Here is a 26940-nt window from a genome sequence, read left to right on the forward strand (position 1 = left end):
GGCCCTTAAGCATCACATGAGCTCATTGACTCCTCTTGTTGAAGACTTGACCTGGTGATCTAGTTTTTGACCTGAATTTACCCAGAATAAAACAAGGCCTTCATCTTGTAAAGATAAACATACAACCAAGTTTCATCAAGACTAATCAATACATTTGGCTCTCAGAGGGATTGCAAGATAATTTGAAGATATAACATGGTAACCTACTTTTCGGAGCATCTGACCCATATTCAAACTTGGCATATATATCTCTTGAAAAACATTCAAACATCATCAGGAAGCTTCAGGCATGAATATTAAACTAGAGTGTATAGAATGTTTTTTTAGAGATTTGACCTGGTGACCTAGTTTCTAGACGCACGACACAGATTGGAACTTGTCAAGATAACATACATGGGTGCATACCTTTAGAGTGGTATCAAAGTTTGTATAAGATTTAACATGGTGACCTATTTTTTGAAAGCACATGACACAGAATCACACTTGGCCTATATATTATTTCAATAAATATTGTGACCCAGTTTCATCAAGATAAAGTAATAAATAAGGCTTCTAGATAGGTAATACGGTTTTTCAATTATTCTTCATCGATATGACTAGGTGACCAAGTTTTTTGACGCACCTGACCCACCTTGCAACTCTTAGGTATTGCCCAGATTAACATTCTGACCACCTTTCATGCAGATTGGATGAACAAATTGTGGACTTTAGAGTGGTTTCAACATATAACTTGACAACGACTGGCATGGGACAAGGGTCATCACAATAGCTAACCGTGAGCACTGTATTCCCTGTTTAGCAAAATAATCCAAACACTTACAGTTGTGTACTCAGGCGGTTGTGAATTATGCACAGAACCATTTCCATTCGAGTAGTTGTTGTTGAAGGACGTTTCAGATTTCTCTCCCTGCTCTGACATGGACTTTGTCCTCGAGGTCACAAACAGATTTGTGAGGTCAGGGCCACTGCTTGACCCCATCATGGGGTTACTGACCGCGTAGGCCACCCCAGGGGTAAAACTGCCCTCCTCCCCCTGTGACATGTGGTGCGGGACATTCTCCATGATACCGATCTGAAGAATAAGATGACTGCACGTGCTAATCAGGTTCAGGTATGACACTTTCAACTTTTATGAAAAGAAAATATTTAAGATAGTTTCTTCTAAGCAAAAATCCAGTCAAATCTGTATATGTTGCCCCATATTAACCTGTACAGACTGCACAGGATAATCTGGGATGAAACTTTAAATACATGCATTAAGCCGACTTTTCCCAATGACAGTTGTTTTGCATTCAATACTTTACTTGTAATAATTCTAAGTATATCCAATGAGATTCACACAAAAACACAGGGAACATAAGGATCCAATGATATAATTTTATTGTGTATCAAAAAACTTAAAAACACACAATCAACACAAAAATTGTTTAAGTTTAAGATTGCAACATGTGAAGAATTATATCCTAATTATCACACCTGGGAATTACTGATATCACACCCAAGAGATGGTTACAAGGTTATTATATTATTATTTTTTATGAGCTCTCTAAAGTTATAATTTGTGAACATTTTCCTACAGACACCAAATATCAAAATAAAATAAACACCAACATGCAATCTCCACAATCGTAATTTTTAAATCAATCTCTCTCTGATTTAGAGTTTTATATGGGAAGGCTTACAACATGTTGTTGCTATGAAGTAATAACTATATCAGAATTATGGCTTGCTTAATTCGAAGATGTGCTAATGTCAATGACTGACTTATAATGTCAAAAAAACTGTCCAAAATCACAAGGATTTCCAGCAATGGATCAAATCTAAGCAAATTAACACCATAACCTAGCTAGTAGGTCAAAGTGTAATTTTTTATTATTAATAATTCATTAAGAAATCTGCTGTACCTGGGTTGTCCGCACATGGTAAGGGAAGTTCTTATTTGCTGCAGATGGACGGGTTAAAATCTGAAAAAAGGATCACGAATGAACAGCATAGCACTGCATTAAATGATTAATGCTTCAAGAGTTTTATTAATGAAACAATTAGCACAAAACAATAATTTTTAAGGAATTTTCTTTTTAAAAATAAATGATTCATTCAAATGTATGTGTTTATATTCTTTCTTAACAAAAAGAATTTAACACTGTACCACGGAGCGTATATTGACTTATCTAGAGTCCGTGGCTGTACTAAGTGTGAATATGAATGAAACCACAATCAAAATATAAACAATAACATTTGACATATATTTTATGTTTTATTGTTATTCATATATTAATTTATATTAATTTATAGACTAATGCTTAAATATGACAAATATTATACACTGAAAATATTACATTTCCTGTGTTTTACACATTCATGTCTCATATTATAATATAAGAATAGAGTAAGTAACAGTGGTAAACATGTTTTATAGATTAGTGGAAAAATAAAACTGTTAGTTACAACTGTGAGTATTACAAGATTGAGTGGATGAAGACAACTGGATAAGTACAAGGTAGCAATATAACATAACTACAAATTCTGCATGTTCACTTTGTTAAGTTGGATTTCTGTGCAAAAGGCTAAAAATGTTAATAATTCCTTCAACACTTCACACCATATGTAAAAGTGATTTCTATTGGCTGAGAGTTAATTCATTGACCAATCAGCACCCAGCATACCAAGAAGAACAGATGGCCAATAGAGGCCACACCCAACTCTATGCCATGCACAATCTTTTCCCTCTTGTACTCAGGGATAGCAAAGGAAGCTACAAGGATCATAATGGGAGAGGCCCAGAACCTAGCAAGGAAAGAGTCAAAACCATGCAGGCATCTAAGAAAAAATCTTAAATGCTTTGAGTGAGTAGCGGGTTTCAGTTTGAAACATAATTATAAACCATATAAAGCTTCAATAAAGGCAAATGCACTGCTTGAATGATTATTATTTGCACAAATTCTAACTGTTGTAGATGTCCTTAAGACCAAAATAAGTTTGAGGGGTTTTAACAAAAAAAAATGTCAAATTACAATTTAAATAAATGTCCAAGTACTTTAAATCGATTGCAACACATATGTAACATAAATTGACGAACATTGAAACCCTGTATATTCTGCTTAACATTTTAAGAATATGATTATGATATCCCATTCTATAAAATGTCTACAGAGGGTATGTACATGTTCAGCTAAGTCTAAAGGGGGGAGAGGTAATCTAGTGTGTTGCTTTTACCAAAAATGTAAAATGGCCAAGAACAGCAACCATTTGTTCCACCCCATTCACAGTTTTTTCCCGGCTCCAAAGTTCAATGGAGGTCATAGCAACAATAATCATTATGGGACCTATCCAAAACCTGAAAATATTTGCCACATTGTCTTATATTACCACTTAACATAAGTCTGGCTGTACATAATCTTGTTAGTCTGTAATACATAAAAGAACAAATTCTGAACTAAAAAGCCATTAGGACTTTCTTCAGACCAGCCTTGCACATGTTTGGTCTTGGCATGCCGTATGAATAGCCCTTATATGAGAAAACCAGAAAACACAAAACATGCAAATCAAAAATCTAATTAAGAAGGTAAATTGCCCCATAAAGCAAATAGAAATGAAAAGTCAATAAAATAAATTATTTCGTTATAAATAATAAAAGTGAGATACAACATATAAAGCTTTTACAAAATTGCATTTATGCAATTTGCATGTCCTCTACAAACCATACCAGAAAAAAACAGAACCAATTACTCAGACCATGTCACAGTAATTAAGAATTTTACTGCTTTATCTGTTTTAAGTCTGCTTTTACCTATTAGATTGGTATTACCCTTATTTCAGTCATCATTATCTTGACATTTAAATTCTTTTGTTATTCATAAAAAACTTAAATATGTATAGAAGACTGGTCTAAATCATGTCAGTCGTTCAAACATGGTAATGCAATTATGCTAATGCTAATTTGGAGCAAAGCTGTGTAATACAATTATGCTAATGCTAATTTGAAGAAAAGCTGCAAAGCAAAAGCACAACATGCTATATGGTTAACAAAAATGTATGCATGCAGGTGCAGGCAGGTACCTGCATCCATTTCATCCAGGCATTAACCATAGTACACTATTAGACAGAATTTGTAATATAAACGCAACTTTGTCGTTTTTGTAGTTAATAACTTCAATGCAATATTTACATACACTGTAAATTTGCAACTTAAAAAAAAAATACCAATACACTTTGCCTGAATGATTAGAGCTCTGGAGACCGTTTCAAAACGCTCTTTTAATTGAGTTACAACTTGTAAACCAATTGCTAAAAACTTAACATTTTGCATTTTAGAAAGTCAAAGCAACTGTTGTACAAATTGTGACCGACTTATGAGGTTTAATGAAAACTGTCTCCTGATTTTCACAAGCAGTTAATCTACAGAGATTCCTTTCTCAGGTCCCACACTAATCACTGTGTTTGAAGACAAACATGAAAGTTGCATTGACTATCAATTATGAAAATCTGTCAATATACTGAGACCCAAATCAATGAAAGTTCTTAATCAATTTAAGTCTCCACATTAAAATTCAACCAATGAGCATTTGTTTACATTTAAAGTTACATTTTCATTGGTAAAATATTTAGAAATTAAACTGATCATAGTTGTTAGTTGAATAATAAAAGGAAAATTGTGTTGTGACTGTGTGTGGTACAAGAATTGAATCTGACATGCAAACTAGTGATCTAACCATGCAACCTAAGCAAGCTAACTAGCTTGCTGTGCCTGACAGCACAACGACTAAGCCGCTGTATACACAAACAAGCATGCAGGTTCTACATTATTACCATTAACTCACCAGGAAAAAAACATGGCCACAAAATGAGACAAAATTTTCTACTCCTACAACTGTTTTCTCTCTGGACCACAGAGCTATGGCATTACTGGCCACTAAAATCACTATGGGACCAGCCCAAAACCTGAAATACAACATTAATGATTAAATGTAGTATCTGCAATACAGCGAGTACCAAACACAGAAATTTTAGCTGAAAAATAAATACATATTAGTAGAATTTGATAACAAAATTGAACACTATATGATGATAGCTATCATAACTACATTATTAAGTATTACTACAAACTGGTAGGGTTTTTGAAGAAACTTATTTACAGATTTTGGCATTTTTTAAGGTTTCTCATTTAATTCTTTGAAAAATTGAAAAATGTATACATAAGAACTAAAGAGCTCCAGTATAGAAGATGGAGTAGAATTTAAGAAAGAACAAGAGATGTGTTTGTCAGAAACACAATGCCCCCTAATGCGCCATGTTGTTTTTTTTACCTTTGACCTTGAAGGATGACCTTGACCTTTCACCACTCAAAATGTGCAGCTCCATGAGATACACATGAATGCCAAATATCAAGTTGCTATGTTCAATATTTCAAAAGTTATTGCAAAACTTTTATGGATCCAGGGGCATAAAAATTTACTCCAACCTGCACGGGCTCCAACCTTTGGATTATAAGGCTATTGCCATCACTAATCAGCCAAATGGACTATCAGGTGTAACAATGCCTTTTATTATTTGTATAAGCTATACCCATGTTTCACAAAAAAAAAGAAGACAAAAGAAACACTCCATATTATTTGTTTTGTGTCTCTAACGCTTGAGGATTGTATAATTTTCAAACAAAAAATATATACTTAAACACATTTTCAGTACAAGTTAACATCAAAAGCTTTATTTCGTGCACTGATGTGCAGCGAGCTTTAATTTTTTAATATGTGACAAAACGTTGGAAAATTGTCATTTGAAATCTATTAACAAGTCTCTTCATAATTTTTCTATGGTTATTTGGTACAAAACATAATTTTTATAACATGTGTTTATTGGCAAATTTATTTATTGGGGGTCCCGAAGTTATGTACCTCTATTGATTAACAGGCATTTATTGGTTATTTGTCAGACCAATAATACGTTACAATTACAATTGACCATAACATGTGAAAACAGTTATATACACACTTCTGAAAAAAAAAAGAATTCCATTATAAAACAAGAGATGTGTTCGTCAGCAACACAATGCCCGCTACTGCGCCGCTTTGAAATAAAATTTCAATTTATCATTTGGCAGGTATAGAAATCATCTCCCTTTAAAGCTTATTACTTCCCTTGCATTTTGTCCAATCCAACCAGTGGGGGGGTGATCACTGACAACCAAGGCCTGTGGTTTATCAAAGGGATCATAGCCAGAGTTCATCATGTATCTATGGACATAAGTCCGCAGGTATGTAATGAACCCTACCATTCACAAATTAGTACAGGAAAGAAATGATAATTATATCATTTAAAAAAACCTTTGACAAATCAATTATTTGAGTTATAAATAATCAAAATAAAAAATCTGTACAGTAACTGTGAAAAGAACTTAAATTCTTGGTAAGGAAATATATAATCTGAGATTTATAATTATATAAATTACTTCCCTTGAAAATAATTGTCTCTAACAAATCTCTATTTTTAGTAGCAAATAATTAAAAGCCACTACCGTGACTGTAGATTCACCACTCAAAATGTGCAGCTCCATGAGATACACATGCATGCCAAATATCAAGTTGCCATGTTCAATATTGAATAATTATCTCCCTTTAAAGCTTATTACTTCCCTTGGATTTGTATTTTTAACCTTGACCTTGAATGATGACCTTTACCTTTTACCACGATGCGTTTGTCAGAAACACAATGCCGCCTACTGCGCCGCTTTGATTTATTTAACAAAAATATATAATTTGGCAGGTCAGATAATTATGTCCGTTTAAAGCTTATTACTTCCCTTGGATTTGTTTTTTCGACCCCGTGACCTAGTTTTTGACCCGGCATGACCCATATTCGAACTTGACCTAGATATTGTCTAGATACAACTTCTGAAGTTTTGTAAAGATCAGATGAAAACTATTTGAATTAGAGAGCGGACACAAAAAGTGTGACAGACTGACAGACAGACTAACTGAAAGTTATGTACATAAAAGAAGCTTCATTTAAATACATGATAGTTTTATAATTAAAATCAAGAAAACCATTTTTTATTAAGACTTTTATCATATAAATGCTTACCATAAAGTATAAAAGACAAAGAGTGGGTAATAGAAGGTCCTCTTCTCCGGGTAGTGTTTGAGAGTGAAGAATATCGAGTAACAAAACCAGAGGTAGCCGATTATCCTCATGGCGATTAGGGCATACCCTGGGGGGCTCTCGTACAGGTACAGGACCAGACCCGGGTCAAAGATCTACAAAGGAACATGGTGTCATGACATGTCATGAGGATCAAGTAGTTTCAGTCTTTAACCATTGAACTATCACAGTGAATTATAAAGTTACCATGATTAGTGCTGTAGCTTGATTATGTTGAATGAATTTTTGATGATTAAATTTTACATAAAATGATTCAAAAGCATTCAAGTTGCGATATTTGTGCTAAGTCATTTCAGTATGGACAATGCATGACTGATGCCTTCATCTTAAGAGCAACTTTCAGCTTACAGGCATTTTTTAAGTCATCTGCACACTCATGGTAACCATTTAAAAAAAAATCAACAACAACTTGACCCAGATAATTCCCTTAAACAATATTTATGAAAAACAAATATGATAATAGCAAGGGATACCAAACATTTATCATGGAAACACCACAAAACCTTGTTTGTAAAGTTTACATTATTAATTCAACTAAAGCAATTGTGCCTAATTGTGCAATCCCATGCAAGGTCTGCATGTAAACAGCATTTTAGTCAGTATATGGGCCGTGCTTTGTGAAAAGGGGGGGTTTAATGCATGTGCTTAAAGTGTCATTCCAGGCAAGCCTGTGCAGTCCGCCACTGCAAGACGACACTTTCCGCCTTAACTGTATTTTTGCTAAGAAGAGATTTTCTTAAACAGAAAATATCATAAAAGCGGAACGTGTCATCCCTAATTACGGACTGCACAGGCTAATCTGGGACAACACTTTACACACATGCATTTAACCCCCCTTTTCACAGAGCGTGGATGATATTCATCCTGGCTCAAGTTATTTAGTAAAAGACACTTGTTCTATATGACTTAAAAGTGATCTTGATCTGAACCCAACATGCCCCAAATACAACTGAAGCTAGCTCAACCTGATAGCTTACTATATAAAAAGTGCCATCAAGATTGGTCAATGCAAACTAAAGTTAATGTCCAGAAGCCTCTTTAACGCTGCATACCCGACTTCTATACCTCATTCTAATAACCAGGAAATTAATTGAAAAACATGCTTAAAATTGGCCTACTGACTAACAGATGAAAAACAAGCATTCCAACACTTTCTTTGATACCTGAACATTAAAATAAAAGCAGAAATACTTACGATAGCTTCCCAGATGAAGATGACAACATAGGTGATGGTGTAGAGGGTCATAAACACGGAGATCTTGACTGTGGAGACATTACTCAGCTTGCCACGTGTGATCGTGTAACCCTTGCCAACCAGAATCAACATCAGCAGAAAGACCATAATACTGATAGCTTCAAAGGCCCGCGCTGGAATGGTTGAATTTGGGATTTTAACAGGGCTCTCCCACCTTTATATATGTCATTTTTGTCTATCCACCTTAGTACAAACAAATATATTTATTTTTGCTACTTTATGAGGTTGTACAAAAAACAAGAGATGTGTTTGTCAGAAACATAATGCCCCCTACTGCGCCGCTTTGATACATGTTTTTTGACCTTTGACCTTGAAGGATGACCTTGACCTTTCACCACTCAAAATGTGCAGCTCCATGAGATACACATGCATGCCAAATATCAAGTTGCTATGTGAAGGGACATAGAAGTTATGAGCATTTTTCGAAACCTAAATGCGAAACCTAAATGCAAAGTGTGACGGAAAGACAGACAGACGGACGGACTGTCCGATCACTATATGCACTCCCTCGGGGGCATAAGAATTGTTGTCATACAAATGCGCTTATATTTACAAATATGCTTAATTGACAAAAACAGTCCTGTTGTGAGTAGACACCTATTAATGTCAGCTTTATATTTTGTCAAAGGTCATGAGATCTATTGTGCTGCCTTGGGAAGCACACTATTTTGTAATTTTAACAATTGTAGCAGGAATTAAATTATATTCCTTTTTTCTTTTGAAGGATCTTTATTGTTTAAGGCCCAAGTAAATTAAAAATGCTTACCATTAAGCGTCTTGTATGTTTTTTACTGACAGGTCTAGTATGTTTTTTAAAAAATGTTGTTCCTTACATTGGCAAATTTTCCCAAAATTGTTGACATATTGTTAACATTTATTGTAATGAAGTTTTATAATTCATTACAGGTCAATCCATGTTTCCTGAAAGTTAAGTGTCATATCTTATATTTTGATTAGTAAAAAGAAATGTCTCTGGTCATATTCCACTTATTTGTGTTGAAATCTTGTATGTGCACATAATAGTGATTAAAAGTTTAGAATCAGAAAATTTTGACAAAAAAAAGATTGGGTTAACCCATAACCACTTAGATACCTATTTTGACGCATTTGTAGTCCCTGAGAAAGTTCAATTTATTTAAAGACCTTTCTTATTAGATTCAAATTGTAAAGGCTTCATTTACAACCCTTAAAAACTGATGAGTAGAAAACAGCATAAAACCTTAACAGACTGCGAGTTACTGACTTTATGCTGTATGCACATTGCCATTTTCACTTTGCTTCTTAGTGGGGAAAAGGGTTAAGTAAACTGAAAGCCCATTATACATGATTTAAATACAATTAAAACAAAGCCAAAATATTAAAACAAAAACAAATGCCTCACCGAAAGATTTGATGAACTGCAACTTGTCACCATTCCCATCATTTCCATAGGTGCCATAGGCTATGCACATGAGGAAGAGATAGAATGTCCACAGCTTCACTGACACCATGTACATCTTGTAGGTCGTGTGCCACAGCTGACGATTGCGCAATAACACTGGATAATAAATCATAACCATAAATATTACATATTACAAATACTGGGCCAAAGCACCAATTGTGCATTTAAAATTTTTAGATGCGAGATATATGCCTTTAATATAATAAATGTAACCAACTGTGACAAAAAAATACAAGTGTGTTGAGGTTTCTTTTAATGGGACTCTTACAGGGAAATTTTTAAAACAAATTTTGTCAGAGAATGTGCTACCTTTAAAATAATGTTTGTTACATAAATTGTCTGTAGGCATAGACAACTATACCTGTGTCCATACTTATTAAATTACTTTGAAGTTTGTTCAATGCCAAAGTTACAAATCAGAGCCTGGTCTTACAAAAGAAATTGTGACTTATTTCAGTCCTCACAAAATATTAAGTTCACTACTAATTATGAGCAATATATTCTTAACATAAAGGCCATGTGAAAATAAATAAAAAGAAATACTGGTATAAGCTTGTCATAAATGTTGGTGTTTAACAATGATATGACCCGTGCTCTGTGAAAAGGGGGTTTAATGCATGTGCGTAAAGTGTGTTCCCAGATTAGCCTGTGCAGTCCACACAGGCTAATCAGGGACGAAACTTTCCACCTAAACTGAATTTTGCAAAGAATAGACTTTCTGTAAACAAAAAATACCATAAAAGCAGAAAGTATCGTCCCTGATTAGCATGTGTGGACTGCACAGGCTAATCTGGGACAACACGTATGCACATTCATTAAACCCCCTTGTCACAAAGCATGCCCCCAAAAATATCTATAAATGTAATAAGATTAGGGCTATTCTGACTCAATATTCATACCTGCACAGACTACTGTCAGAACACACAGCACCACGTATACTATCAGGAAGGCAATGTCTATTGGCAGAATATCTGAAAGTGGAAAGAAAAACAGATAATTCATTGCCATACATTTTTTACATCTAACATTCCTTTACTTCATTTAAATATTTTATAATTAGAATCAGTAAATGATAATTATGTTTTAAAACATATTTTTTCATTTGTGCAAGGTTCTGTAATGGCTGATCTTGTTACTTGTTTCATAGATAACCTTAGTTACAAGAAATAAATCTGAGATGTACCATAACTATTACCCATGTGTAAATAATTTAACAAATATGCTTGAAAAGCAAGAATTAGTGTTCTCCATTTCTCTTCCATACCCTGCTTATAGTGCTATCATTTAGGATGCAAACAAATACATTATATCTCCAGGCGTTTAACACATAAAGCAGGTTCACTCTGCAGTCACCAAACAAAACATTTTCCATAAACAAAGGGCAGCAACTCTTACAGAATTCATCAGCAGAATATTCCCTGTGCAAGTAGTCTCCCACTGCCCCATTGGTCATGTGAATCTTGTACTTCAGTTTGATACCAACAGGCTGCAAAGTAACAAAGTATTTATAAGTGTGTGTTGAACATTTTATAAAGGCAAAGTCATTCACAAAATTGTAATTGTAATTATTGAAATATTTCATATGGCAATATGCAAGAAGTTACAATTTGTTGTTGCTTTTTTCAGTAACAGTTTATTTAATAAAATAATTTATTTTAACACATAACTTTCCATTATCTTAAGATTTAAATTTAAATGAAACTTGTTGTTTAGTTTGGAAATAAATGATACAATATTTACTTAAATAACTAAAATAATTGCTTAAAAGAATCAAAACATGTTTAAAGTATTATTAATAGTGCATCAAGCACACATAATCATAAACAAAACTTTCTTCAAGATCTCTATAAGCTGCAATTAAAACACATATAACTGCAACACAATTTAAACAAATATATGCACTAAAATCACATATTTGAAAGCAACATGTATGAAGCCTAATAAGCAAAATCATTAAATTAATACTTGACTTCTTGCCCAAATAAGTTTTATACAGCATTTTGTGTCTTTAAAGTCAACTTAAAAGTGCTGTGAACTGTATAGCATTATCCTTATTTACGGCTGTTTGCATAATTTACATAACGTCTTTTCATCGCATGTACATGTAAATTTACAGCTCTTTATATGAGTTTGAAAACTGTTCAGTTAACAGATATTTATCGCAAACTAATTCAATGCATATTTGTATATTGGAATTTTACCAATTATTGTCAAATGTATACAAAAGAAATGTTTAAATTCAAAATACGACAAGGATAAGGATTCAAACTCAGATTTGAAATAGTTGTATAAGCAAGAATTATTTACATATTACATATGATTAGAGAGGATTTTCTTTAAAGACTATCCTTTCATGTGACACATTTATAAATCTATAATATTCAAAACAGCTCATAAACACAGCAAGCCACTAAATGTGCTGAAACACTGTGGGTACATAGAACCAGCACTATGTAAACAACACAAGCAACAACACAACAAAGCAACAAAGAAACATAAACCACACATGAGCAATAAATGTACTCAACATGCACTAAGCAGACATTCAATTTAAAGACATAAAGACCAAAATTTGGAAAAACTAACATAAACAAAAGTTAAAATGTAACTGAGGCATATCACAGTTATAACCTATCAGAATTTATCAATTTTGAAATAAAAACATCCATAACTAGAGCTTTGTCACAGACATGATGAAAAACCCCACATGCCGCATTGACAAATAATATTTTGCATGTCGTCTTCACAAAAATCAGCGGACACCATGCTCAATTTTTAAAACGCACTAAGATCATCTCCATAAAACTTCTGACCAAGTTTGGTGAAGATGATCGGATATAAACTACTTGAATTAGAGAGCGGACACCATGCTGAATGTTAAAAAACGCACTAAGTGATCCCATGACCTAGTTTTAGGCCCGGAATGGCCCATGTTCGAACTTGTCCTAGAGATCATTTAGATAAAACTTGTGACCAAGTTTGGTGAGGATTGGATGAAAACTACTTGAATTAGAGAGGGGACAACATTGTGATGTTTAAAACCCACTAAGTGACCCCGTGGCCTTGTTTTTGACCCGGCATGACCCATATTCAAACTTGCCCTAGACATTATCAAGATACAACTTCTGACCAATTTTGGTTAAGATTTGATAAAAAATACTTGAATTAGAGAGCGGACAATATGGTGAGGTTTAAAACACACTAAGTGACCCGTGACCTAGTTTTCGACCCGGCATTGCCCATGTTCGAACTTGACCTAAAGATCATTTAGATTAAACTTGTGACCAAGTTTGGTGAGGATTAGATGAAAACTACTTGAATTAGAGAGGGGACATTGTGATGTTTAAAACCCACTAAGTGACCCCATGATATTGTTTTTGACCCGGCATGACCCATATTCAAACTTGCCCTAGACATTATCAAGATACAACTTCTGACCAATTTTGGTAGAGATTGGATAAAAACTACTTGTATTAGAGAGCAGAGAACATGGTGAGGTTTAAAACACACTAAGAGACCCCGTGACCTAGTTTTCGACCCGGCATGGCCCATATTCGAACTTGACCTACACATCATCTAGTTACAACTTCTGACCAAGTGGGGTGAAGATCGGATTTAAACTATTTGAAATAGAGAGCGGACACCATGCTCAATGTGTAAAATGTACTAAGTGACCCTGTGACCTAGTTTTTGCTCTGGCATGGCCCATGTTTGAACTTGATCTTAAGATCATCTAGATACAACTTCTGACCAAGTTTGGTGAAGATCAGATGAAAACTAATTGAATTAGAGAGCGGACAACATGCAGAATGTTTAAAACGCACTAAGTGACTCATGACCTAGTTTTTGACCTGGCAAGGCCCATGTTCGAACTTGGCCTAGACATCATGTAGATACCACTTCTGACCAAGTTTGGTGAAGATCGCATGAAAACTACTTGAATAAGAGAGCGGACACTTAATACGGACCGACAGACAGACCGACCGATCAACCGACTGACCGACAAATTCACTCCTATATACCCCCTAAACTTCGTTTTGTGGGGGTATAATTATTTTTTCAACATCAATTTTAGACTATGATGTGACCCTTATACATGGAAACCTTTATTTATTGAATGTTAAGCAGTTTTTTCATTAGAAGTGTCAAGAAGCATGCATCACAGAATATGTAAAGAATAACAACAAAGCAAAGATTGGAGAAGAGAACAGAACAAAGAAAATGCTCAGGCAATGGCAATGAAAGTCACTAGTGGAGTTTGGGAGAAATGTACTTCCAGTATATACTAAAAATATAGATTACTTTAGACCCTCTTAGTATTTTTTGACACCCTCTTTTTTAGCCTCAGTAATTGCTTTTTATGACTCAAACTTTCTGGACACCCTGATGTTCTCTCCAATTTATCACTCTAAATTTTTGAACCGATGGATTTTATCTAACAATTTACTTATATGCATTGGCCTGGCATATAAATGCCAAAAGTCAGTGACTCATTATAGTTGCTTTATTTATGGAATTGGGCATGTGTACCTGTTATTAAGTAAAATACATGATCTAGACTCTGGTGCATTGTGCATTTACTGACAAAGCTGTGGTTTTTAACATTTCTCAAAGACCAAACTATAAGATTTTTATTTGATATTGGCGTAACAACAATTAAAGGGATCTACACAGTCAATATTAGCAGCACTTTCCATGAAGAAACATGCAGGCATATACAGACAACAATGACTTACTGGTAGCTATCACACTATTTAATTAGTTTAAGTCTTGTGTACAATGAATATAATTACCCAACAATTGTTACCATATTTTTATTTTACATGAAATATTAAACATCACATAGAAAAGAATGCATCCATTGAGATCTACATTACAAATGCCATGCAGTACAAAAAAGCACAAATCAGCCAACATTTCAGAAACAAGCAGCAGCAGTTGGTGTAACTTACAAGTGCAGTATAGTTTGCTTCCTGACATCGACTGATGGCGATATACCACCACCTTTCACGTGCAGACTTAAAATACCGACCATCATCACAAACCACCATATTCTGGTTATTTATTGTTTTATACGCGCAATCTATGTATGTAGGGAGGGGAACCGGAGTGCTGCCAGTAAGAGGTCTTGGTTCCAGTCGAAGCCTTTGTCCACGCTCTATGGCCGCCACTTCCACCTTGTCTATGCAGCTCTACAGGCAAAGCAAATCAGCCTATTCTTTACAAGTCAGCTAATTATATGTTCCATCCTAAACCCATTCCAGACCAGTAGAGCAAGTACACCACATCAGGTGTACAAATGTAGAGGCTAAAATAAGTGCCAATGCCAGCAAGGAAATTGGAGACTTGAGAGTACGCAGACATGTGATACTCTATCTGTAACAACAATATATATTGTTCTACGTAGATATTTTCATTTGTCCCGAATTCATTCTATGAATGCTGCAAAATGTCAAACAAAGCCTCAAATATATAGGGAGTACATAAGAAGAGTACTACAATTTCATGTCTCCATTTTCACTGCAAGACATTTCATGCTATGTTGACAGCAAGTGACTTTCAAATACCATTCCCTCAACAAAAACACACATGCTTAAAAACACTTAAACTATGGAACTAAGTGGTATAAGATTATGACTAACATACAAGGCCATAAACAGTGTCAGCATATAAAAATTAATCAGTTGCAACAAGAAAGGAATGTATTACAAAAATGTGGACATATTTGTAATAAAGCATGTACTTGCTTCCAATTATTGTTATTTAAATTAAAAGTATCAAATGAGGGCTTAAACTGAACAAGCCTGTTGTTGTGTTAAATTTTTGGCATCAGATCTTGCTACAACTGACATAAAGCACCCATTCACCATTACAAAACAAACGCATACTCACAACAAAACAAAACAATAAAGCTTGCGGTCTAAAGTACAAAGCAGTCACATGACATGTCCTGTCTGGCTGGGTATGGTCCACTTACAGCAACTTGTGAGCAGCGTGAAGCCGCAATATACCACCATCGTTCACGTGCAGAACGAAATGTTCGTGATTGTGAACACACATACAGCGTGGACTGGTTGTTCTTGACACAGCCAGATATAGGGGACGTTGGAAGCTCGATTCTCTGGTTGTCTTCTATTCTAGTGACAGCGACTTTTGCTGTGCAGTTCTGTCATTTAAACATATGAACAACAAAGTGGAAACACATCTAGGTAAAGAGGTAAAGAACTAAACTAGTGTTTGACACCTGGGACCTAAAGAAATTATCAAAATCTGGGAGGTAATTTGCACAAACAAACAATCTTTAACTCACTTAAAAGAGCAAAACACAATTTGAATACATATTTAATTCTTAAGCAATTATAATGTGGCTAAACTTGTTTTTTTTAACTCTGTCCATAGGCAAAGCAGCTTGTATAGTAGGTCCTTATCCCACTGTTCCAAGAAATTCATATTTTATCATTTAAATTCATACCAACCAGCAAATATTAAACATTTATAAGTACAAATTGTTTTTTCATAAACATAATCATGTTCATTTATCTAAGTTAAAGTTTGTTTGTCTATACACAACCATATCCATATTATGGGAGAGGTCACACTATACATAAACTTACTGCTGACTCAAGGCGGTCACATCTACTGACCGCCAAGTACCACCAGCGCTCACGCGAGGAGCGAAACATACGTCCACCATTGCACACATACATGTTGTTTTCATCAATGACACACCCGGAGAGAAAATTATGGGTGTCCAGCTTGATAATCTGGTTATTCTCCGGCGCAAGGTACGACACTTTCTCTGCACACGTCTGTCAGGGGCAAAAACACAGCAAGCCACACACATGAAGCACAAAAACACACACAAGTTAAACAAAATAACATAAAAAACAACCACACATAAACTATTGCGACTTCAGTATTCTATGGGTTTATCGGCTGTTGTTTTACGTTTTTGATAGACCCTTGTAACTCTTCATAAGATGAAACATAAGTTAATAGCTTCCAAGATTCAAATAAATATTTTTTTAGAAAAATTAGAAAATTTATTCCTAGCCAATTATTAATTGCTGAGAATGGTTGTTGACCTAAACCCAATGAGTAAAAAACAATCAGTAGGAGCAATATTTTACATGGAATGTTGATCATTTCAATAAACAATGAGCTGACATAGAAAAATAGAAATGAGTTTCAATTTTGAATATGACACTCCCATTTATTTATTATGAAAAACCTCACTCATGCAAGCAATTTTTCATTAAAACAATTTTTGAGCAAGTTAAATTCAACACAACAAACACAATTTGGTGGAATTTGAATTATTTAAACATGTAGAAGCATTCATTGTGGCTCAATGAAAACTGGTGTTTATGACATATTTATGTATAATATTTATGTTAAGTGTTGTTTATACACACACACAGACACAAAACATTTTCAGAAAATAAAATATTCACATATACCCGCAAAATGTTAGTTGTAAAAAGTTTTATTTCTGTGATGGCCAGATCTGGAACAAAACATGTAAGAAAATTGTTTTCCTATCTTTGCCCTATTAACAATTGAAATTAAAACAAGGGACAAAATTGTCACAAAACCAGGTTTTCAAATGGAAAAAAAAAATCTGATAAAGGGAGACAACTCAAACTGAACTGATTGTTTATAATTAACCCCCTTTGTTTCAAAATAATTCTATATTTAGTCGTGGCGATCTTGACCTTGGAGATATTGACATTATTCTTTCGTGCGACACACCGTCCAATGATGGTGAACAAATGTGCCAAATGATTTTAAAATCTCACAAAGAATGACAAAGTTATGGCCCAGACAAGCTCATTTATGGCCATATTTGACCTTTGAACTCAAAGTGTGACCTTGAACTTGGAGATATTGACGTAATTCTTTCGCGTGACACACTGTCTAATGATGGTGAACAAATGTGCCAAATGATTTTAAAATCTCACAATGAACGACAAAGTTATGGCCCCAACAAGCTTGTTCCGCCCGCCCGCCCGACCACCCACCCGCCCGCCGACAATCGCCAATCCAATAACCAGTTTTTTCCTTCAGAAAACCTGGTTAAAAACTAATTTTACGCTAAATCTTATTTGAAAGTGAAAACTGTTTTTTTGCTAACCTATTTGTTGTTCTAAAACTTATGTTACTTATGACCTACATTTATTGGGTAATGAATTTTGTTTTAAATTCAAATGATCTTATAATTTAACCTTTTGACAATATGTCAATACTCAGGTGAGACAAGCACATTTAACAATAAAAAAATCAAAAAAAATCAAGGATTAGTTGAGGTCAAAATGAGGTCTATTCTTCAGTTAATCTGGCTTAAAAAGTGGCAAAGATAGACAAACAATGCTGAAAAAAGCAATAAAATCATGTAATTATTTTGGTGTCACAAACAGTAACAGCAAATACAGAGGGGTCAAAACCTGTGTTCAGTTATTGAGTTATTCACAGGGTAAAGACCCTTACATTAGCTGGGTCTCTGTAACATCGACTTATCGCGATGTACCACCATCTCTCCCGGGATGAACGAAACATTCGACCACCGACACACTCGTATTTTCCAGAGTTTGATATACTACACCCAGACAACCAGTTATCGGTTGTCAGGTTGACAACCTGGTTGTTTCCTACATCAATCACTGCCTCCTTTTGGACACAATTCTGAGCAAATATTTGTAAACTTGTTAAGTTTAACCAAAATTAGTACGAGCCTTTACATGGACTACCTGGGCTAAATGCATGTGCATAGTTGTTTGTCCCAGGTTAGTCTGCGCAGTCTGCACAGGCTTATCATGGATGACAATTGTGGCCTAAATTGGATTTTGCTTAGAAGAGACTTCCATTAAACAGAAAATGTAATAAATGAGGGAAAGTGTCATACCTTATTTGCCTGTGCAGACTTCACAGGCTTATCTGGGACCACATTTTACGCACATGCATTGTTCCAGCTTTAGGCTCATATATAAAGTAGAAATGGTAATGAACTAAAATCAGCTGAATTTTCAAGCATTATAAGTAAAAATAGTAAAGAATCATGATTACCATAATCATTAGTAACCAAAACTTACAGAATGAAATTTCAATACAAAACGAAGTAAAAATGGTTTGATATGGATTTTAAACTGTTGTTTTTTTGTTATTAAGTGAGGATTTGTATACAAGAAAGATATACACACTTCAGTTTTGGAAGATATAACTGCTTCGCAGCTAGTTGGTATCAAATAATTATTCTGAATATGTGTATAAATTCTTTATAATGGATCATTTTATTTGATTTTCACTCAAAAGCAAACAAATATTGCTGGTACAGCCAACATTGTAGGCAGTTAAATGCATGACTATAAACCAGCTGATCTGATCAGGTCATTCAAAAACAGAAAAGCATTTCATAACACCATATTAATCTGGGACTGTTCCAAATCTTTAAACCCTTGAAGAGCAGATAAACATGTTAATCTTCATATTTGGCACTTTATGTAGGGTTTATTGGATTATGAATAGCTGTCTGTAATGCAAATGGACATGACCAAATCAATATCATTAATATTTTATAAGCTTGCAATAACATATCAAGAGCCTTATTCAACTTAGTTTTATAGTTGATCACTTATTTCAAGAGACACCTTTATGATCACTTAACTGTGTTTATTTATAGCTCCACAGTTATCACGAACTATAAAATCAAAGAGTATCAGTTTGCTTCGACAATAGGAAATGTAAAGTGATACCTTCTTATCAGAAAACAAACATAGCAGATAAGTAATGGAAGTAAATTACGGCCTAAACTTTTTACATTCCAATAAGTAATAATCATGCTATCACAACAACATTTCATATTTCCAGTTCAATTTAAATGCATTGGGTTCTTTTTTAACATTTGTTATTCACTTCTTAAAAAGGAAATGTATACAAATATGAAAGTCAAATCGTGAAAGGTGAATATATAAATTACTGAAGCTATCCATAAATTAAAATACAGGGAAGCCATTGCAGAAAGGTAGATTATTAAGGATACTTTTTTTCTTATATGAATGACATTAATAAGCAACAGCGATATTCAAATCATTGGTCTTTTTTGAGAGGTGAAAGGGGTTGTATAATGATCAGCCCAACAAACATCTGTCCTCAGATGAGATGGCATTTGACAATTACAGAATAGCTGATTTCACAAAAATGCAAAAAGTAGTCCACAAATAATTATCTCACCTTGTCAGTTTTGTAAACTGCTGGCCATTGGTCTTTTGTGTCAAAATACAGCAAGATATTCTGAGGGCCATATTCCTGAAATTACAAAATAAAATTGAATTTCTTTATAAAATGGATTGATCACAACAAGGTTTTAATAAATAAGAAATGGGTGTGCTTAAGTTTGATATGCTTATTTTTTTATTATTTTGCCTTGTCTTTCCACAATAAATGATGATTACAATTTAACAATAAAATATTACTTAATAATATATTTTTAAGTATCCTGAGTAAGTGGGTGAGAAATAATTTTTTTAGAAAGATGACCTTTAGTGTCCTGGGCCCTTTTTCACCAACTCATTCATAGACTTTAGAATTAATAGTATATTTAGAACCAAGCAAAATCCACCCAGCGTTTTAATATATGCAAACTTCAACTGGTGAATATGTCATTAACAAAATGTTCTACTAGAAGAATGATGTAGATAAGAGGTCTTTAATGCACTAAAGCCTTTTGGGTACTCCAAAGTAAAGAATATTCTTAATTCTTAGACTTCAGTGTAAGAATTGTTTGGTAAATACATTGTTTCATTTCCCAGGTATTATGAAAATGCACAAACACTTCATATCTAGATATAAGTGCCTGTTCTCCTGAATTCGATGGAACTTCAAAGGATTTGTCATGATTTCTATTTTTATAAAGTAAATTGTCAGAACTTCAAATATGTAGTTTGGGCACAGTAACAACCCCCTTGTAATGTTTGACTTTACCAACATTGTAATTGCTATCTCGTTTTCTATAACCACTGGATGAAATTGTGATATATTAAAATACAACTAGCTAAGACATATGTACAGTTTGTATTAAATCAGGAATTTTCCATTTAATAAATGAGAATACAACAAGTGCTGTTTACAGACCAAAGGTATGAGCTTGACCTTCAAAGCTGGTAAAAACAAATAAATTTTATATGTATAATTATGTTATGTACCACAAAATAAATAAGGGCAATAGGATTTATGGTTTTATTAATACTCCTCACTTCCACACAAAGTCTCCTTTCAAAATATATAGTTTCATTTAAATCCCTTTTAACACTTTTTGCATAATGATCTTCACAATACAATTTTAATTTGGCTCTGAAAAAAAAGAAAAATAATAAAGAGAGTTTGAGTTCTTGTTTCATCTTAAGCCACAACAGATTTATGAATTTGGCCTCTGAACTTTGAAGCGAAAAGAACAATAAATAATTCACATATTTTCTTTTATTGTTTTTTTATAATAGCAAAAGGAGCAAAACATGAGAAGTTATTCTGGACATTTTTTTTTAAACTTTGGTCATACACATTTAGCTTATTAAATGCTGTAATTTAATTTGTAATAACAGTATATAAATATTACATGGCTGACAGGGTGACAGTAAAATTGTCAAATTGAGGAAATACTGTCAACCGAGGCGAAGCCAAGGTTGACAGTATTTTTCCGAAAGTTGACAAATTTACTGTCACCCTGTCAGACATGTAATATTTATTTTATTATACCGAATAAACTATTAAAACATGAACAATTTAGATGAACCATGAACAATTTAAACATTCAATAATTGAATTTTGTTTCAGCAATGAACAACCATTAATATGTTGAGTGGTTCAGATTTACGGGCAGAGCAAAATGAACTTCGCTTTATTCGGCACCGACCTAGTAATCAATTTATCCCATCAATTTTCTTAGTTGTCAATTATTTCTTTAAAAATATAGATCTATTACAGAACCAGCTTTCCGTATTTTATTTTCATCACTTGATTACGCAATTTATGACGTACTTGTGTGACGTCATTTCGGTGACGAAACATTTTGGGACAACAATATAGACGTGGTGTGTTTTTTTTATTACAGTAAAATATTTGTTTAAAGCATCGAACGAATCCAAAACGTATTTCGGATTGTGTGTTTGTCATGCATAACACCTTAAGAACAGACACTGGAAGTGTATATCGTTGTAACTTTATTGTTATTAGCATTGGATTAAAGTTGCCTTTGAGGTAAGCGTGTCGTTTATACTAAATTGATTTTCTTTTTGACTCCTGTCAAAGCTATAATAATGGCATTTATCTATTCTAGAGCACAGTTTCAGCTGAAATCGATATTTTAATTACCCAAATACAACGGACACGCAAAATTGCGTACTGCGCATGCGCGAATGGGACAGTATAATTTTCGAACATTCCGCACGTGATTGCTAAGGCAGCGGGATACAGTATTTTTTTGTCAGTAAATTTTTTCCCGCTGGTGGCACTTGATTGCTATGGCAGCGGGATACAGTATATTTTGGACAGTACATTTATTCCCGCTGAGTCTGACAGTATTTCTATGTCACGATGGCCTATGGGAGTTTAGCATTGTAAATAAAAGTGAGGTATAATAATATTAACTGTTTAACACAGAAAAAATACTGTCTACGTCACAAAGTATGAGGCTAGCCGCTACACTTAAATTAATAGAAAAAATAATTACTCATGAAAAAAAATTGATACAATTTTGACGCAATGAAGGAATTAACTATTTTTCGTACAAATGTTAGATGTGAAAAAATGGGGATCATCTGTTGTGGCATATATTAATACATGTGTATCTTTAATTGGATTTGAACAAGAACATTGTTACAGAAAAAATAGCATTTCTCCTCCAGTTTGTCGGAGTAAGAAAGAGGATCTCCACAAGTTTCATCAACCCATCCTAAGTTCTTTTTAGTTTTGGCTGGATTCATTTTAGATTTATACATTTTTTGTATCCAAAACAACTGCAATTTTGATGACAACAATTGAGTGGACATGAATATTCTACATTAAGCCCTCTATCACATAATTATCTAGCTTCATTAATTAGTTGTAATACTTTTAGATTTTCACAGGATCAAGATTTTAGTTTTGCCTTATTTCGGTAGCAAGCACAAATATTATTTAAATCCATTACACATTTATTGAGTTATGCTCCGCACAAGAAGCATAAAGGATAAATAAAATAAAATTTCTGAAAGGAATCAATTGTGTAACAAACAATGTACCAAACTGAAAAGTTTTTTTCCTCCACAGTTATGTACATGAATATTAGGTTTACAAAGAGGTAATCTTCTTAACCTATTTAGAATAATCGGAAAATAAGGCAGTATATGAACTTTAAATGACCACAGATCTATGCCAAAACAGAGAAATACTGTTTTAACTTAACATAAACCTGACAAATAACCCAAAAACTCTTTCTCTAATGAACATTGACCAATTTAAGATAAAAACATAATATTTTTTTCTTAAGCAGAATAATCAATATTTTGTTAGTATCTTAATACTTATTGAAAGCTGGAAAATTCACAAGGCTATGTAAATATTTCAAAAGACTTTGATTTGATTGCGCCTCCCAATGAAAACTTACTGACTTTTGAGAAAAAAAGAAGAATTATAAGACATGAAAATCTTGCAAAAGGTCATACTGAGTTGCAACTTAATGTGTATAAATTCACAAATTCACACTTCAAGCCATCCAGGCATAATTGTACCATTAAGGTGTTAATTAAGCCTACATTCATATTAAACCGTACAGTTAAAAGGAATCAGTTAATTATGCTATACTCCACAGAAATCATTTGATTATTACCCAGCAATTATGCGAAAGTAAATGGCTGATAATAAGGCTGAATAATTAATAATCAATCACACTTGCGAATGCAAATTCAACTAATACATGTATTGGTCTTTGGTTTCGGAGTGGGTTCTGATAAAAGTTGACATGGTTGTTAACTAAGATTACATTGTAACAGTACTACCAGCAAACTTAATCCTTATAAATTGTATTTGATACTTTATTTAACTGAGTAAATATCCATTCAAAGCAAGTTTTAAAGCAAGGATTTTGTAAGCAAGTATATTGCTTAGAAAACAAACTGGCATAGAACGCATGTACATGTATAACAACTTTAGGAATGGTGAGAGATATTTGATATATTAATATTAGTTAAATTTCCTTTAAATGCAAAACCAAGCTGTGCACATAATTAAAATTGTTGAATGAAAATATATAATCCTCAATCATGCGAGTGAATGAAGCCAAATATGCCTTATTATAAGTTTTATATTAGCTTTACTTACAACTGGGTACTCAAACTCAAATCTCAAAGTCCCCTTGTCAGAGAGGAAGCAAAACCTGGTAAGGAACACCCAGTCCTGAAACAAAAAAAATCATAACTAAATTAATAGCGTAATTTTGAACAAATAGTGTAAGTTATTATACAAGCAAACCATTTGCAATACTTTCCTCACCATATGAGTTATGAAATAAAACTGTATTTGATTGATATATTTGTCCGATAAGTGTACGTATTATGTAACTTTGTTTCCAATTTAAGTAGGAACAAGCACACACATTTACTGTAAATTAAAAAATTAAATGTACAGAATACTAAAATATTACCTTTATTGTATACTAAATATTACATTTAAGGTATACTAAAGAGTTACATTCACGGTACACTAAAACATAAAGATTTTACAGTTACGATACACTATATTTTAAAATTCACAGTATACTTCAATGCTTCATTAACAGCATATGTCAACATTACAATTACGGTAAACATAAACTTTATACAGTGCTCCAGATAGGCCTAAATGGAAGGGCACCGCGCCCTGTCCTTCCAAAGCCCCGCCCTGCCCTTCTGAGGCCCCCCCCTGCCCATTTTATTTTTTTAGACATTTTAATGAATAAAATTTCTTATTACAATGTAATTTATTTATTCCTCAATGCATTTTATTTGCATGGTTGAATAATAATGGAAATAATATATTCTAACAATTTTCAATAACATATAAATTAATATGCAACAGGGAGCACTCCGGATATGACCGCGCGCTTGAAAGTGCCCTTTTGACAAGATACTGCGCGATGAAAGTGCCCTTTTGACAAAATAGCCCCCCTGCCCTTTTCAAATCCTAGCTGGACCACTGCATTATATATTGGGATAAATTATTCTATGTAGGAGTGCTGTATCTGAAGAAATAAAACTTGCTTTAAATTTACAATTCAGAGGCGTATTTAGGTGGGGGGCTAGGGGGCTAAAGCCCCCCCAGCTTGCTGGCTAGATACGATTTAAAAAAAATGAGCCCCTTACAGTTTCAATCCACTTGTGTATTTCCTGTCATATGCCCCTAATTAAGCCATAAACAGCTGTCGATTTGTCTGATTAGCCCCGTGGCATCTAACCTTCGCCAGCTAAACTGCACGCTTCATTGACTGTAAGTGATAAACTGCGCTTTTTGATTGGCTGAAGGAGATACATTCAACTAATGAATTCATCAATACATTTAGCTATAGGTAAATGTTTACAAATTGCTGCCGCATGGGACTTGTGAAAAACAATATTTCAATTTATAGCCATTAACGAGTTTAGACGAACGCAATGGACAAGCATCATTAATTTTTCGGTAAGTTTCTTTGATGAATTTTATTGGTATTAGCTCTTGAGAGTGATAATCCTTTTGAGTAACAAGTTATTGCCAGTGAAATTCAACAGCAGACTTAATGAATGGCAATTAATTTGTTTGTGCTCCTCTCCTGTAAGTGCTAGTGACCTATCTATATATCTATCTATGTATACTGTCTAACTCCCCTTGCGGGTATTATTGACAGGTAATTGACCTTGATTGGTTCAATGATGATCTTCCTTCCCCTCAGTCTCTGCCTGCTGAGTTGCACTTATGGCAGGCTAAGTGGAAAGGTGTACCCAACCCACCTACTACCCTTCAGCGCTCTGTTGCGCATTTTGATTCCCAGCTGTACACCAACATTTACACTGTTTTGTTCATATCATGTGTGTTCCCTGTCACATCATGCGAGTGTGAAAGAAGTATCAGTGCCCTAGGACTTGTTAAGACAGAACTAAGATCATCAACGGGTCAGGACAGGTTGTCCGCTTTGAGCCTGCTGTGAGTGATAGTATGAAGAGATATATGAATTATCTAAGTGATCATTTCTGAGAAAGTACAAATATCATAACATTAGTTGAAAAGTTGTAAGAATATACCTGTGCATAGATTTTCTTGTAATGTTTTTGTTACAAAAGGACATAACATTCGATAGAATTTGAAATAAAGAGTGTTGCTTAAATTGTTATTTTATAATTTGTAAAAAGGTTTATCAATGAATTTGCCTCATTTGACAGTTTTTGAACCACAAGACTCAACAAGGTATACATAATATGATTAAAACCAAGTTTGATAAATATCCACCCATCCAACAGGGTGACCTAGTAGGATATTTAACAAGGTTAAATAGGAGGTCCACCCATCTAACACTGTTAAACATTTTCCGGATAAAGATTTTGTCTCCCACCACTTTAGTGGTTTGAGAGACATTTTATTTACCCCTGTGTGTCTGTCTGTGTGTCTGTCACACTTGATGTCTGAACTAAAGTTCTTGTTTATTTTACATGCACTTTTATCATGCAAAATGCTGATTAGATAGCAGAAAATTGCATCATTTCAAGGTGCCATTTCCAAAAAAAATTCGACCACAGCAGAGAACACCCCTCCCGCACCCTTCCCAGTTGAGCCCCCCCCCCCCCACCCCCCCCTCTAGAACATTTATGGATACGCCTCTGAATTGTTCAAATACACATACTGTATATGGATACAATTGTAGGCTTTGTGAAAAACAAATCAGATTGTATTGAACTGTGATAAATAACCAAGCATTCCGACTGCTATGCAGAACACTCTGATTTTGTAATCATTGCTTTTATTTATACTTCCGATATCATAAAATTCCCAATAAAAACTAAACTTAAAATTAACCAAAATATGAAATTAATATTTTTCAACAAAACACTCA

The 26940-nt window shown here is 33.9% G+C and overlaps 1 protein-coding gene across 2 annotated transcripts in view; it reads right to left on the reverse strand.

Annotated features, from left to right (window-relative positions):
- LOC127881535 (transmembrane protein 145-like) overlaps positions 1-26940 on the reverse strand; it is a 37103-nt gene that overhangs the window by 9966 nt on the left and 197 nt on the right. Inside the window, exons 2-12 of one of the 2 annotated variants that reach the window (XM_052429458.1) lie at positions 24204-24278; positions 20082-20156; positions 14807-15046; positions 11250-11340; positions 10754-10825; positions 9795-9950; positions 8354-8526; positions 7081-7253; positions 4821-4941; positions 1905-1964; positions 821-1072 (exon numbers count right to left, since the gene is read on the reverse strand). In XM_052429458.1, the coding sequence (XP_052285418.1) occupies positions 821-1072; positions 1905-1964; positions 4821-4941; positions 7081-7253; positions 8354-8526; positions 9795-9950; positions 10754-10825; positions 11250-11340; positions 14807-15046; positions 20082-20156; positions 24204-24278 (1488 nt within the window). Of the gene's footprint in view, positions 1-820; positions 1073-1904; positions 1965-4820; positions 4942-7080; positions 7254-8353; positions 8527-9794; positions 9951-10753; positions 10826-11249; positions 11341-14806; positions 15047-15831; positions 16021-20081; positions 20157-24203; positions 24279-26940 lie in introns of both variants that reach the window. The other variant, XM_052429459.1, reaches the window with a different exon arrangement.

Source organism: Dreissena polymorpha, chromosome 5 (genome assembly GCF_020536995.1).
Source record: "Dreissena polymorpha isolate Duluth1 chromosome 5, UMN_Dpol_1.0, whole genome shotgun sequence".
NCBI classification, from domain to species: domain Eukaryota; kingdom Metazoa; phylum Mollusca; class Bivalvia; order Myida; family Dreissenidae; genus Dreissena; species Dreissena polymorpha.